The sequence below is a fragment of the Syngnathus scovelli genome, chromosome 4 (genome assembly GCF_024217435.2).
Source record: "Syngnathus scovelli strain Florida chromosome 4, RoL_Ssco_1.2, whole genome shotgun sequence".
NCBI lineage: Eukaryota > Metazoa > Chordata > Actinopteri > Syngnathiformes > Syngnathidae > Syngnathus > Syngnathus scovelli.
This window is the reverse complement of record NC_090850.1, coordinates 13,760,765-13,775,793: the sequence shown is the minus strand read 5'-3', so window position 1 is coordinate 13,775,793 and position 15,029 is coordinate 13,760,765. Positions and strand designations below refer to the sequence as shown.

The window sequence follows — 15,029 nt, the reverse complement described above, 5'->3', positions numbered from 1 at the left end:
ATTCAATGACTTCATGAGTGGCCAATCATCGGCAACCGGTTTTCCTGCGATTCAAAATTTGAAACATCGCATGCACTGCACATTCATTCTTCACACATTCATTTGCTTGTCAAGAATCTGTGTGAAAACATCTTAGTCTTTAAACATCACCTTTAAGATTCTCAAAATAAGTCCTTTTAGAGTCTTTCTATAAACGTTTAGCAAAAGCTCATTTGATAGCCTGTCCCATTTAGAAAACCTTGCAGTCAAATCTTGACAAATATACAAACAGTACAGTAGGCTGCCTCATTTGCATGAATGATTCTTCTTTCCTTGTACTGTTCCACTGGGATGTATTCAGTTGTCTGCTGATTGGATTCAGTGGGAAAATGACCGTATTTCCAAACATATTGTGCAGTACAATTTTATTGCTCTTCAAGTGTATTAAGCTTCAGGGCATGGTTCAAGCAAGGCTACAAAGTGCATGGACCGGATGATGAAGACTGCAGAATGATGACTTTAGCCTACATTGAGCAATTTGTGCTGTTGAGTATCAACAACTGGTAAGCAAATACAACAGAATTTGTGTATTTTTCCATTTCATGCAGTGGAGCTGTGTTGCTTGAAAAACAATCATTGCTATGTGAATGAAGCATTTTAGAGGACATAATCTATGGCTGAGTACAGGCTGTCTGTCAGATCCTCTTCGCTCGAGTCGACCGCTTTAAGGCACATGGATCCTCGTCTGGCAAAGGGGAGAGAGATCAATTCACAATTAATCCCCATTGAAAATCACCAATTTGGAATATTTACCAAATGCCACAGCTTCACTTCCAATTCACTGAAAACTACTACTTCGAAATTTACCGGACATTTGGCACCTCGTTGCAGCCGTACCCGAGACCAAAATGTATTCTTAGAAATGAAGATGAATGTTTTGTAGGGCGATTTGCCTTACAGTCCTGAAGTTGTGGATTTGAATCCAGCTCCTGGCTTTCCTGTATGAAGTTTGCATGCTCTCCCAGTGTTTGTGTGGATTCTCTTCACATTCCATAATGCAGATAATGTTAATTAGAACTTAAAAAAAATATTTTTTTTCTCCATTCTCAATATATGGATTACTTGATGCATAATGTCTATCTGTAAATCTGTATGTGTAAACCTGAAATTCACAGATAATTTGTAAATGTCAAACAGTATTGCCTTGGATGGATGGATTCTCTCACCCTAGGTGCTGGCAATGAAGGTCCCCAGCACAAGGACAATGTTTTCTGGGTGAGTCATCCTCTGTCAGGTGGTTGGAGGCAGGAACGCAACGCTCGCGGTCAATGGGTTTAGGAGAGCAGACTGGGAAGAGGAGGGCTGAACACAACAGGGATGCAATTCAGTAGATCCTCGCACCCACTGCTTAACCACTCTCGTGCATTTCCTTATATCGTATGTACAGCATGAGTGTGTTTCCCCTCACCTGCATGGAAGGCACAGCAGAGGTCCGGACCACATTGTGCCTGATGCTGACACGTGCTGCCAGCTTGCCCTTTGGTGGAATTTGAACTGCACTGCCCCCAAATGCACAAGTGCACACCGCAGCACTCTTCATCCTTGGTGCAGGACTGCAATGACACATGAATGTATTAATTAATCACTGAAAAGTCTTCACATGCCCAAAAAAAACCTTACAATTATTTCCTTATTGTCCAAGAATGTTAACAAACAATTGAAATTGTCTAACTTGACTCACCACATCGATGCCTTTGCAAGGTTGACATTTTGAGTTGTGCTTCTCGTGCAGACAGTATCTCTCTTTCCCACAATCTTTAGTGGTGTCACAGCCCTAAAACAGGCATTCTCACATCAAAATTCATTCAAAGTACATTCAAACAAGAGGGATTGCATGTTCAATCCTCCAAAAACACCATGAATGAACCAGTTGCATTCAGTTAAAGGGGAGTCAATACAGACCTGCCACTTAAAGTGCCACCAATTAACCCACGTAAAAGTGTTCGAGTAGGCTTTCTACGTGCATCACAAGCCATTTGCAATTACTTATTTATGTTGGTCTCATTTTTTAATCACAACATTATGGCAGTTGAAGAGGGGTATGTAGAATTTTTACATTCACATTAAAGAAAACATTGGATTGTTTTACAACCTACAAAGTGTGCTAAAAAATTGGAATTTTAAGCTGTGATGGAAAAAAGTGAATGGATATTTTATGCCATTGACAAGAACTGCAAGTGGTAAACCAAACAAAATTGCAAAATTACAGTGTGACAAGTTGAAAGGCTACTAAAATAAAACAAGGCCAATAGTAACAAAATGTCTCTGCTAATTCAACCTCGTTGAATTGACCCTCATTAGATGAACATGAAGTACTCACAGTATCAATGTGATTGTTCACCTCAGTTGACTGCGCAATTGTTGTAGCAATTGTTGTCGACTCCTGTGTGGAAGCATACATCACAGAGAAAACACGTCCCGCCACCATGCATAAACAAGTTTAAATCCACAAAAAAATAATGCTGTGTCATGTTTCCTATACTTTATGTTCAGGCCTTAGCTGCTCATCCAGTTGCTCTCCTTGCACCACCGCAGGCTCCTCCTGCACGGAATCGCCGAGGATGAGATGAACTCCTGGCTGCACCAACTCGGGTAATATGCCATTGCAAGGCGCCAGCAAAGTTAATAGTAAAAAGATGCCTTGCATGTTTGCACTCAGCACCATCTTCATCACTAATATGAGGATGCTGCAGGAGGAGGGTAGGGCTTGATGCTCCGAGCCTCTACTGCGTCACATGATACTGCATTGAAATGCTGCACCGTGCATTTCCTGCACAATATCGTCAAGAAGATGTAGATGTAGTTTTTTTCCCCTCTCATCACTCTCCATTAGCCACAATAGTACGATAATAATCATAATAATTCATTATTAGTGCAGCGTGAATAGTTACCTTCAAGTTTTAATTTTTTTTTACATCATGTAATGAATACTATATAGTGTATTATGTAACGATATAATGTGCACACTTACTGGCTTTAACTAATAAAATGGGGACAAGCAAAATAGTCATCCAAGCATGACAAAATCTCCCAAACATATGCCAAAAAAATGATCTGATAAAACCAAAACATTTTGGGCATAATTCCATAGTTTGGTGTTAGTAAAAGAAACATCTGAGCTTTATTTAGAACGGAGCAGCAATGCGTTGCTTGTAAATGCCACTAGATGGTGCTATTTCACAAGATAATCGCTGTCATCCTTTCTTGCTTTTTTTTTTTTTTTTTTTTTATGGTCCAAGGGTAACTGAGGCTTCCGCGTGCTGCTGTCACCGACGTGTCACGTATCGTCGAAAGTGATGATGAACGCCAACTGGCGCCATGTGTCGCACTAAAGTCATTTAAACATCGTAATCGCCCTGGCTGCTCTGATTTTAACTAGTTTAAGGATGCGTTCAAAGACCGGTCAAGTGTACGAATTCGTAAAGTTTCCCTACTCTTGGCGTTAGATGATGCGCTCAAAGACAAGTCAGCTGCTCAAGTGCAGTTTGCATGGTACTATTGTGTCTACTTTGGCGTTGACATTTTTTTTTTTTTTTAAATAAGACGCGGTTTCCTGTGGAGAGACAGCTGAGCTATCCGTGGCAGAGGCGTCAGCTGTGGGATGTGTCCACGTCTGAGCACCGCCCTCACACCGGCTGACGTCCTGCACAAAACACCCACGAGGAAAGTTGCCTTTATACAGCGAGACATGTGAGTGTGAATTGTGTTCACGTCAGTGGACACGCCGAGGAAGAGACACCTGACTTTTGTGGTTGAACTTTCTTCCATCATCATCAGCAGGTAATTGGGGTCCTGCAGGAATGAAAACATCCCCACGGAATTCATTGTAAGGTAAGGCGTTTATTGTTTTATTGAATGTGGGTAATTGTCTTCTTCACTGATTTAAAAAAAAGTTATCTCTACCCACATTTTTGTCTACTGAAGTGTTTGTGTGCCATGCATCGCTTCTCTAAGTTAATTGAAAACTGGAAGGACAAGCTCTCGTGTGTCTTTGAAAATAATGTTGGTTTAAATTAATGGAAAGTTGCTTGATCATGTCCTCAATATCATTGAAATACAGATTAAGGCGTCCATTTAATATTTTGGCATTCTAGTAGTACTACAACCATGTAAATAGTATTGCAATACTGCATTACTGTACTTGACAGCTGAAATTCTACTAAACACCTTTCCTGTCAATAGCTGTGCACAGTTGTCAGCTTCTGCAAATTTTATGCTCCACTGATAACATGTCCTGCTACTATGCAAATGTTTTCATACGAGCATTCAGAAATGTCAACACAAGACACATTTCATTCTGAGTGTGCTGAATGTGGCTTATTAAAGTTAAAAAGTATTCTAGCCTGCATAATCAGGATCCCTTTCTTAACTAATGAATGACTTTTGCTCAGTATGTAAACCGTCTTTACTCTTAACTTAACACCTCTCACCTTGTCATATGCGTTGGTGGTGGCGGCAGTGGCATACACACACTACTCTGCAAAGAAAGGTGTGGTGTTGACAAGCCACCCTGTTAACTAACCCATAGAAGGCTGCAGTGATAAGCCTGCTTGTTAATGTTTTTTTTAGAGACGACAGGTCAAAATCCAGCGACTGTGCTCTCAAAACTCCCTCACAGAAACCACAATTATGTTGAGCTGTCATTTACATGACACAATGATTTTTAATGATTATTTTAGAATGAGTTCATTTTATTTGGTCATCTCACTGTCAGTGTAAAGTTCAGTTGTTCTAGTCTTTCCTGACATTTAATGAACAAATTCTTGGATGAAATAAATGTTTATTTTTCACGTTCAATCAAAATTGGTATCAAGACACACCTACCCCAATTTAAAGTGCCTCTGATGAACTCCAAATAATTTTCCGATGTTCTAGTAGGCTTTCCCTGACACTTTTGGACGAATTATAAGACAATCATTTGATAAAAAAAATATTGAATCTCATTTGTCTGTCCATCCATCCATCATATCTGCTACTGTCTAATATGCCTTAGATCAACCACAAATAAAGTTCAGCTGTTCTACGACCCTATAAAACCTAGAGTCTTGGTTTCTGCCTAAACCCGTGCTTGAATCTTTGATAAGACCTGGAACAAAATGTTTTTTAAATATAACGCCGCATTGGGTGTGCAGTATGACTCAGTCATCCTCTCCACATTTTCTGTCTGCAATGATTCACATGTTTTGCAAGATAAAGTGTCGTATCTTGAGCAACCTATCGTTTGTCAAGCACTTATTTTCTCTTATCTGCAAATACTTCCATTGGGCTCATTTTTTATTCGTTCCACAGCCGAAGCGCTGGAATCCAAATGTTGCACAACAGCCTGTATGATTTACTCTTGGACATGTCCATAACCACTCAGCTGCTACCGCAATATTGATGGAATTTCCCCCAGCCATTCAAGAGAGAGTTAGGGTCCATTCAATGTTATAATAGCACTCTGCTATTATTTAACAAAGTTTATTTCTGCCGGGCTTATGTTCTGCACATGCTTCGTGATTATGGTTTTTACTTTGATTTGCATCCTTCCTCTTTTCAGTACACTGCTTGCCCTCACCAAAATTAATGTATGCAGAATCGTTTCGAGATGAAACTACAAGGCAAAGTAGAGAACTAGAAACCGCTACAATTCAGCTTACATTTACATTACAGAAGAGCCTTTTTTCCCCCCAAAGTGCCAATGGAATGTGGGAGTAAACCACCTCTACTTTGGCAGTCTTTTGATTTTGACGTTGACAATACCAGCTTCACCACTTTCTAAACCTTTATCCGCCCGTGTGAATGAATATGACAAGCAGTTGAATAATACTACAAAGGCGTCAGCTTGCATTAACCAAGCGGCAGGATTGACAAACGAATCGTAAAATCTGAGTATTAAAGACACCCGTCATGCTGTGGATGAATGCAGTCACGCAGTGTTTCGTGCGGTGCAGTAAAGTGAGCGTGAGTGAAAGCTTGTGCTTGTTACTGCCAGGGAGGTGTTGTAAACGTTCTCCTTCCGCCCTGCAATGTTTCCTTCCTTTCTCGCTGCAGGTCACCAAATAGTCTTATGTACCAAAAATACAAGGCTGAAAAAAATGGTTGTCGAATACGTATCATGGTCGCCGTTGCAAAAAAAAAAAATCTGATCATCTTGTAGCATGTGCTGGATGCTCAGTAGGTATAAAAAGTTTACACACCCTGTTGAAATGGCAGCTTTTTGTGAATCAGGAAAATAAGACACAAATAAAACATTTTTTAAAAAAGTTTACGTTTTACTTATGTTTTTGAGAGGAAATTCAAAAATATAAAAAATAACTTGCATTTTTCCTTTTTTGCAAAAATGTGCACACTCTTTTGGAACTGTTCTCACCAACTCGTGACACCTGTCATTTTTTAAAGTGACTCTGATTAACCTCAAATAAAGGTGACATGTTTTAGTAGGCTTTCCTCACATAATTTTTAAGTTTTTGTGTTAACGTTAATACTTTTTGTAAACCAGAAATTAGACTTGCTGTTGATTGTAGTTAAACAACATGCCTGCCAACAAGTTGAACTTTGTCCAATGTTTGTATCTTGTTTACATGCTGTCTTGATACTTTTTCCAGGTCATGTGTTGCAACCTTATACCACTTGTCTATTTTGAGTCTGCCTCAATTCATTGTTGACTGATAAAATCATCTCTTCTTAGCAAACACTTGCACCGTGGAACCCTTTATTCCTATGGAAGTTTGCATGAAAGATTCCAACTAGACCTTGACTTTACTTTTAATATCATATAGCTCTTTGTTGTCCTGGTGCTAGGGAACTGTGTTGAAGTGGAAGGGAAAACTTTATTTAGCCGGCCCGAGGTGTGTTTAATTAAAAAGTAGCGCTTTGCTGCCGTCTGTGTTGATTACAGATTTTAGAAATATGATAATAGTGAGCTTCACAACAAGCAGCAGATTGACACATATTGGACAAATCTACAAAAAAGAGGCCAAGTGCTTTTTCACGTTTATTGCCACTCCCAGTTAAAAGTTACCATGAAACAAAACGTTAAAATGAAAAACAGAAACCACGGAACTTTGCCTTTTTTTTTTTCTCTACTCTTGCTAACTTAATGTTAACACACAATGCAAAACATCAACCCAGCATATGTCCACAATGTTTGTTGACAGTAGCACATGAAATCATAATCTACAAAGTGAAGTGTTTGACATTTCAATGGATGGTTTTGAGTTAGAGTCGGAACATTGTTACGCAACAAATTCATATCGTAAGTCAAGGCCCCGTACCGTAATTCATTGCGTGTCTTTTGTAAAAACGCATATTAGGACCGTTGTAAACTAAACTTCTGCATTTGTGTGTTTGTAGAAAATAAACTGTATTCATAAAACAGCCAGACACGTGTTTGGTATCAGAGCTGGTACCTTCTGTGACCTTCATGTTGATGGACAGAGCCCGTTGGCACTGCGCTTGCTTATCAGGCCGAACGGATGTTCCTTCCTGGTTTTCTAAGGCCCAGTCTGTAATTACGTGTGGTGGCTGGCTCGCTGCACCGTGTGTGCGTGTCTATGTGCATTTCCCAGCACTCCCGATGTTTTCCTTTGTGCCGTCAGCTTCCTATTGTATTCTCATGGTGATTGCGTCACCGCTTGCTCACTTGATGATCACGTCGCCGTCGTCTGCTCCGGTTTCTAGGAGTCAAAGTTTCTGTTGATTGTCTTTGTTTAGGATGTGTCTGTTGGGTCAACTCTGATGACCTCTTCCCTGATACTACGTTTTTCGCCACTGTTTTAATCTGAACGGTTACTTTCTGTTATTCTACAGGCTCCGCATTCCAGTGTTTTTGAGTGTTTGAATACTGGACTGCCAAAAGTACTGCAAGAAAAAAAAAAGCACGAGGGTTTTACATAACTGAGTCCTGTCGTGGGCTAAAGTGCACTGGCTTTTATTTCCCGTTGGGGAGTGGACTTTTTGTTTTGGTCAATGGTCAATATATAAAAAAAATATCGATTCTTGATAATAGAAGACACAATAAACCTGCTGCTTCAATGTCTCTTACAACTACAGTATCAAGATGGTTGTCCTAAGGTCGTACACTTTAATGGAAGAAGTGGGCCTCGTCATTTTTTATTTGGGGGAAGGCTAAAACACCTAATTACACTTGAGGTAAATGTGCAAAGCAGTTTAAAAAAAAAACATTGCGTGTTTTCCTTATTCAATTAATTATCCCTTTTGATATGGGCCTAATTTTTAACTTTTAATGATATTATAAAGTGTGTAATGTTACTGCAATGACCCATCCCGCTGGATACTTAATTATAGTATTTGTTTTATCACTCTGCCTCCTGATTGAACACAATATATGTTGTCATTCTTCAAAGTGTTGGTCTTTATTGGGAAATGTGTTTGTGTGCATGCATGCGCGTGTGTGTGTGTCTGCTTTCTCGTCGTGTATGTTTAGTCTATGCTCCGTCTGCACAGCAGTCCAGGTGCAACAGGTACATTCTTGACATTCCAACTCACTGTAAGATAATGTGTCACGCATGCCATGTCTTTTTATGGGTAGTAGCCACTCTAGGAACGGCTACTACTGTACCTGCAATTGTATAACAAGACAAATTCGAACGTCACAATCACGCGTTCATTAGGTGGATATCCAGTACAGTGAATTTGTTGTTTGGGAACAGATGTGAGGTTGCTCCTTGCATCCATCACTTTCCAGTGAGTGATGCACCAGATCACTTGCCTATGGCTGGAAATCTGTCTTATCCTAATTTTCAATATTGATTTGTTTTTTGACAGGATTTGCAATTTTGAAAATTGCATTCTACTACATTGCAATGTCAATTTCTATTCGATTAATTGTTCAGCCCTCCTCAAAATGTCATTGTGGAGTGGTAAAGTCATCAAATAGACAAAGTCTGTACATTTAATGTATAGTAGTCAAAGTTAAAGTCTGCTTTATTGTCAATTTCTTCACATGTCAAGACACAAAGAGATCGAAATTACGTTCCCCACTATCCCACGGTGACAAGACATGTTACACAATATACATACAAGTAAACAGCACAAAAAGTAAAAACAAGAAGGCACAAATAAGAGCGATTAATAAATAATATTAAATGTATAAATAAAAAAAATAGTACCACACTTGTGTTTCTTATGTCAGAAAATCTCGAGCTTTATGGTCTAAAATGAACCATTTGACTTTTTTGCTGAGTGAGGTGAGAAACGTCATGGTGTCCTCCAAAGAAATGTTTAAAATCTACTTTATAGGAAACTGTCTGACACTGTGAGACACTCCAGCTGTGATTTATGCGGTGTATTCCCTCCGCTTCATCGCTCATTAAGTCATATTTTTACAGCCGCGCTGCGGCCTCGCCACGTCTGGCCGCAAGTTGCTTTTCCATTCTGTCAGCAGGCGATGGTCACGTCCACGCTACTTGAGTGGAGATGATCGCGAGTTAGCAAGAGCTTTGACTTGGCTGAGGCGACATTTAAGTGGTAGCATTTCATTTGCTTCTGTGCATATGGTTCCACTCATTTCAACCCGTTTTTTTGTTTCTTGGACAGATCACAAAAGCAGACTGTGAGTGCTGTCAACGCGTCTCTTTATGAATATTGTACAAGAGCCGGGAGAATTACGAGCTTTGGTAATAATGAGAAATAAATGAATTATTAGTAGGATGTTAAAAGCTCACGGTTGCTCACAATTTGTGTTGTCTTAATCACTTTCTGACTTCACTGTGATGGATGTCATGTCATCAATAAGGTCTTTTTGTAATATTATTAGTCCAACAACAAAAGTAACTCGGATATCTGCAAACATTTTTTTGGGTCTAACCGTGAAGAAAACAATTCTATTCAAAGTTCACGTTTGAGCAGAATCTAAGTGATTGTGAGGAGGAGGGTGAGCAGAGGGTTGCTCTCCTGCTGATGGGGCATATCAGAGCTGGTCGAGGCACGTGGTGAAAGAATGTGCTCTGGCTGTGTTTGAATGTCTACGCTCAGAGTTGAAAGGTCTTGTTTGGCAGCAGGGGAGGACCAGTAGGACAATGGTATAATTATACGAAGCAGGCTTTGTCTTTGAATGAGGTGGCTCAGGTTTGCTGGATGCATACGCTGCTGTCTGGCTTAAAAGTGCTCTATAAACAGTTTCATTGCAACCCCACCTGAGGCCCAGGGTGGGGTGGGCTGCTAATAAGGGATTTACTTTGGGTGTCGGTGTCCTGCATAGCCGGCCCGTGTGGCTCCATAGGACATTGGAATATCAAAGGCTTTACACTTCACAGAAGTTGTGGTCTCCATCGTTTCCAAGATGTTTTATTTTTTATAAGGTCTGGCTCTGATTTATTGGCAGCATGTTCAAAACACTTGATGGTTGGTTGACTGGTGGAAACAAAAATTAGTTTGAGCTTTACAACATGAGACAGGTGTTTGAGGAATATGATTTTTTTTTCACACTATCAAAACAAGTGTAACTTGTGGAGTTACATAAGATATTTAAAAGATTAATTTTTTGGGGATAGGCTTATAGCGTTCCTTTGGACTTAGTCTTCACACTTCTAGTCAAATGCAAGTTTTTTTGTAGCTACATGGATAAAGAGATGATGAATTTTTTCTTCTTCATCCTGTATGGGAAATAGGATGGTATTAAACAGTAAAAATATTCGTAGATTACTGAACCAGGTATTTCTATTATACTGCCCCCATTGGCCAAGGCATGCACAATGGCCATGGAATTGAAGCAAAAACCTCAAACTATTGACAGCTTTACAATTTATGTAACAGTCCCTTGTTTTTTTAAGGTGGCTGGATCAGACAAATAGCATTTCCATTAATTTCAACTAAAAAATATAATTTGAGATATGAGTGTGTTGAGTTTGCATGGTCACAAAACGAATCAAACCCGTCTCCACTGAAATAGAGCAGTATGCCGGCTGTTTTTTTTTTTTTTTTTTCCTTCAAATCCCAAATATGGTGACCACCGCAGCAATGTAATGAAGGCGTCTCTGGATTCTTGGCCACCGGATGACATCAGACTGTGTGTCTTTCTTCCTCAGACTGGGCATGACTGCGTGGGCCAAACGGAGGGTGTAGCCACATCTGGCAGAACCCTTGGACGAAGCACAAACCTCAGCGCACCCCAGCATCCACCACCCTCGGGGGAGATGGCAGAGACAGAGGACGAAAGGGAAAGCAACATCGGGAAGCTATTTGAGGACTTTGTCCAAGCTTCCACCTGCAAGGGAACGCTGCAGGCCTTCTATGTCCTGTGTGGACAGCTGGACCTTGACCCTGCCAACAATGGCACCTTCTACAACAATCTGAAGGCCAAGGTCACCTGTTGGAAGGCCAAAGCGCTATGGAGCAAGTTGGACAAGAGGATGTCCCACAAGGAGTACAGGAAAGGTGAAGCCTGCGTAGGCACCAAGGTAGGATTAGCTCCGAGCATCTACTACAGTTGTGATTGTAGCTTTTTGACAACTACAATGGATTCCCGCTGTATACAGTCGATGTTTCTTGCAAAGGCTCAGTATGGTACTGCACGTGTGCACATCTGGAAAAACTTTCAAGTGTTTTTGCAGTTAGGGCTGAAATAGGCATGTGACTTCATGCTTATCCATGCATGACTAATTCAAATGTAATTACTGTACATTGCTGTATAGACCACAGACCAACTGGAAACTGCAAATCCATCAAAGGCTGCAGAAGGAGAAAGTTGGATCTGTTTGTCTGTGGGTCATGTTGGGCTAGCTTTCTTCAGGTTGGTCTAGATAGCGATCATTAGCTAGCCATCTATGATGTATGGCTTAATATTGGGAGGAATAAAAAGAAAAACTAAATGTTATTGGCCAGTGATAAAATTCATCCTTTTCAGTTGGTCTGCAGGGAAAGTCAACTCAAAAGGTTTCTTTACAATATGTTCTACTTGGCCTTCCCCTTTAAAAAGAAATAATGCTTCCCAAGTGGAGAGATTAAGAGCAGGAGGTAAAAAATGTCTTTGTTACCTTTAAGGGAGAATTTTACAATTTCAAACAAATCCAATGTGTCTTAATAACATGATTGTCACATCCTTTCTTCGCATAGGTTGCAAACGTCACACCTCATCTGTAGTCGGAGTTTGGTCATGTGACACATGCGATGCGAGCTCAACGGCAGTTTGACATCAATTTCAATTGACAGGGCGTTATTATAAATCCATGATGGCAACTCCCAGAGATGAATGTAAATGGAAGGATTAACATGCTCTATTCCTATTCCATGATAATATTAATCAGAATACAAGACTAATATTTTCAAAGAACATTTTTTCCTTGAATTCCCTTTTGAACATAAAAAGATTTTAAGAGCATGTCTTAAACTGTACTTCCAATTTCAAGTTATGAGTTGTAGAAAAACTAAATTGTCTGCGAGTTTGTTTTATGACAACTTTAAAAGCGACATGTGCTACCACTCAGCACTCTATGTAACTTCATTGCTGTCGAGGATGTAATGTCATGCGGGTTTTACAACGGGACCTCGCTGACGAGGCTGGAATGCTCAGCAAGAAGAACCAAAGTGGCGTAGGGCTGACTACAGATCCATCTTTAGCTGTTAATTAGGGTTACGACTAGTATTCACCAGTGGGGCAGTGGACATTGCAGAATACAGTTTATTGGCAAAATTTCCTCTGTGATACTGCGACAGGAAGTACGGTTTCCTGACTCAGCAGATGTGCAGGAAAAAGCCTCTGACGTGGGGAAAAATACACCCAACTGTGGAAAAAGGATTAAAAAAAACGGAATGCTTTTGTGTATCAGTCAAGTGACATTTTCATCAATTATTCGTTCAAATCCCTTTTACTAGATAAACTTGTCAAGCTGGTAGCAGATCTGAATGGACAGTGGGTCACCTGTGTTTGACTGAAAATGTGTCATTCCGATGACCTCTGGAAGCACATGGTGAAAGATTATGTCGTCACCCGGTCTTATCACTCATGGGACAAGATGGAAAAACATAGGGACTCAAGCCGAGTCATCACCTGCAGCGCAAAGATAATTATTATCAACAGAAATGTTTCCGGCATCAGATTGCCTAGTTGTTATTTTGGAGCTCGGTCACCAGGAGACTTGGAACGAATGGTGCCCTTCCTCACCTTCAAAAGCTTTTTGTGTGTGTAAGCTGCCATTGATCTTTTGCTTTGCGTTGTCAGCCAAAACTTGAGTTACAAGCAGGGTTATAATGATTTTTCATTCGAAATCATTTTGATTTTAGTTTTGACTTTTGCTTTTTTTTTTAAACTTAATTAGTTGTCTTTTAGAGCAGGTTTGATATTTTTTATTAGTCTTAGTATTCAATTTTTTTTATGTGGAGTATTGGTCAAGTGCAAGATAAGAAAAAGTACTAATAATTATTGTACCCAAAGAACTGTTTGATCTAACGCCTTACTAAAGGACAAAGTACTCAAATTTTGTTTTTGTTGTTGCTTCATATTGTTGTGTTAGAGGACAAAAAAAAAAAAAAAACAACGTATTATCCGATTAATTGGTTATCGCACTTTTATTCTGGCAAATATTGGAATGGGCTTCCAAAAATCCACATACTGCCTACTTTGAGGCTTTTTAAATTTGTACGTTCCAAAAATATAGTAGCAAAAAGATAAAAAAAAAAAAGTCTGGGTGGTGTTGTATCATTTTATATCATTGTTTTATTCAATCTACTTCTGCATTATTCTTTGATCCTTCCGCTCCATAACTGGCTGTCTCAAAACTTCTGTCCATACATATGAAATCTCTGGATCAACTCCAGTAGCTCGGAAAACCATCAACATTCTTTTCACCCTGCATGATATGCCAAAAGGCAAAAAAAAAAAAAAAAAAAAAAAAGACATAGCGTTGAACCATATACAGTTGTGCTTAAACGTTTAGCGGGAAAGACGAAGAAAAGAAGATTTCCAGAAAGAGTACAGCTCACTTGCGTCACTTCTTTTCATCTATCATCCAAGAAGATGATGTCATGTTTGGACCCGATTCTTAGGCAAAGACAGACGCTCGTAGGTTGACGCAAGATGACTTCATGTGCTTTGTGGCCGACAGAAAAGCAGAGCAACACGTCCGCTAATGTCGGTCTGTAATCATGGCTCATGCTGATACAAGATTCTGGCAGATGTTCGTCTCATCAACCTCTTTGAATCTGTTTTTTGTACATGCTGATGTCATCTTGTCTTTGTGCATCACAGAGATGATAACCTCTGCCTGTGTTTTAAGACTCAGCTGCGTTTTAGGAAATAAATGTAATGTCATCCCAGCGGGAAAATTTGCACTCTTGTGTGAGTAATGCGACACCTACTTAATCACAACTTGTCCTCCTAGTGCCTCATCATCGGAGGAGGTCCATGCGGCCTGCGCACGGCCATCGAGCTGGCCTTAATGGGGGCCAAAGTGGTGGTGATTGAGAAGAGGGACTCCTTCTCTAGGAACAACGTGCTGCACCTTTGGCCCTTTACCATCCATGACCTGCGGGACCTCGGAGCCAAAAAGTTTTATGGCAAATTCTGCGCCGGGGCCATAGATCACATCAGTGAGTTTAGCACTTCATTATTTGGCAGTCAGAGTTGGGAGTTATTCCAGCTGTGGTGGCTTCTACAGTTACAGTTACTGCTCCACTATGATGACACAAGCAAATGCAGTACTGTTTGAAAGTATTCAATCAACAGTAGCTTTGTTGATTGACAGACTGTTTTCAGAGCGGTTTGAAATGACACATTTTAGATCCATTAGTTGTTCGCACTAAGAACATATCTCAGACAAATTACATTTAAAAAAAAAAAATACATTACAGCTTGGTGCACTTGTACAATCTAATGAGATCCACATACAAGAGATGTATCAAAAATTAAGCTTTTAGCAAAGTAGTATAATTTTGGGATGCGTGTCTAAAACGGGGCACAGTAGTGTAGTTATCTGGCGCAATTGTGACATGGGACAGAAAATGCACAGCTGCATTAGAGTGCCACGTTGTTCGCCATGAGTGTTTGCATG

At 40.0% G+C, this 15,029-nt stretch overlaps 2 protein-coding genes and 1 long non-coding RNA gene across 12 annotated transcripts in view; 1 reads left to right on the top strand and 2 right to left on the bottom strand.

The window, feature by feature from the left end:
• Positions 1-389: 389 nt before the first annotated feature.
• On the bottom strand, positions 390-2,863 carry dkk3a (dickkopf WNT signaling pathway inhibitor 3a). The gene is made up of 6 exons (XM_049718895.2): positions 2,522-2,863; positions 2,360-2,422; positions 1,721-1,813; positions 1,448-1,592; positions 1,206-1,341; positions 390-724 (listed from the first exon to the last, which is right to left on the bottom strand). The coding sequence occupies exons 1-6, from the start codon at positions 2,708-2,710 to the stop codon at positions 637-639; spliced, it is 714 nt and encodes a 237-aa protein (XP_049574852.1). The 5' UTR covers positions 2,711-2,863; the 3' UTR covers positions 390-636.
• A 376-nt stretch (positions 2,864-3,239) lies between these two features.
• On the bottom strand, positions 3,240-5,191 carry LOC125967650 (uncharacterized). The gene is made up of 3 exons (XR_007480809.2): positions 4,864-5,191; positions 3,779-3,831; positions 3,240-3,682 (listed from the first exon to the last, which is right to left on the bottom strand). It is a non-coding gene; the product is annotated as an uncharacterized lncRNA (long non-coding RNA).
• Positions 3,702-15,029, top strand: part of mical2a (microtubule associated monooxygenase, calponin and LIM domain containing 2a) — a 34,646-nt gene continuing 23,318 nt past the window's right edge. For all 10 annotated transcript variants that reach the window (XR_007480806.2, XM_049718884.1, XM_049718886.1 and 7 more), the window contains exons 1-3: positions 3,702-3,870; positions 11,070-11,441; positions 14,361-14,568. Coding sequence is in view for 9 of the 10 variants with exons in the window: in XM_049718884.1 (XP_049574841.1) it covers positions 11,178-11,441; positions 14,361-14,568 (472 nt within the window). In the remaining variant the exon portion in view is untranslated. The remainder of the gene's footprint in view (positions 3,871-11,069; positions 11,442-14,360; positions 14,569-15,029) is intronic.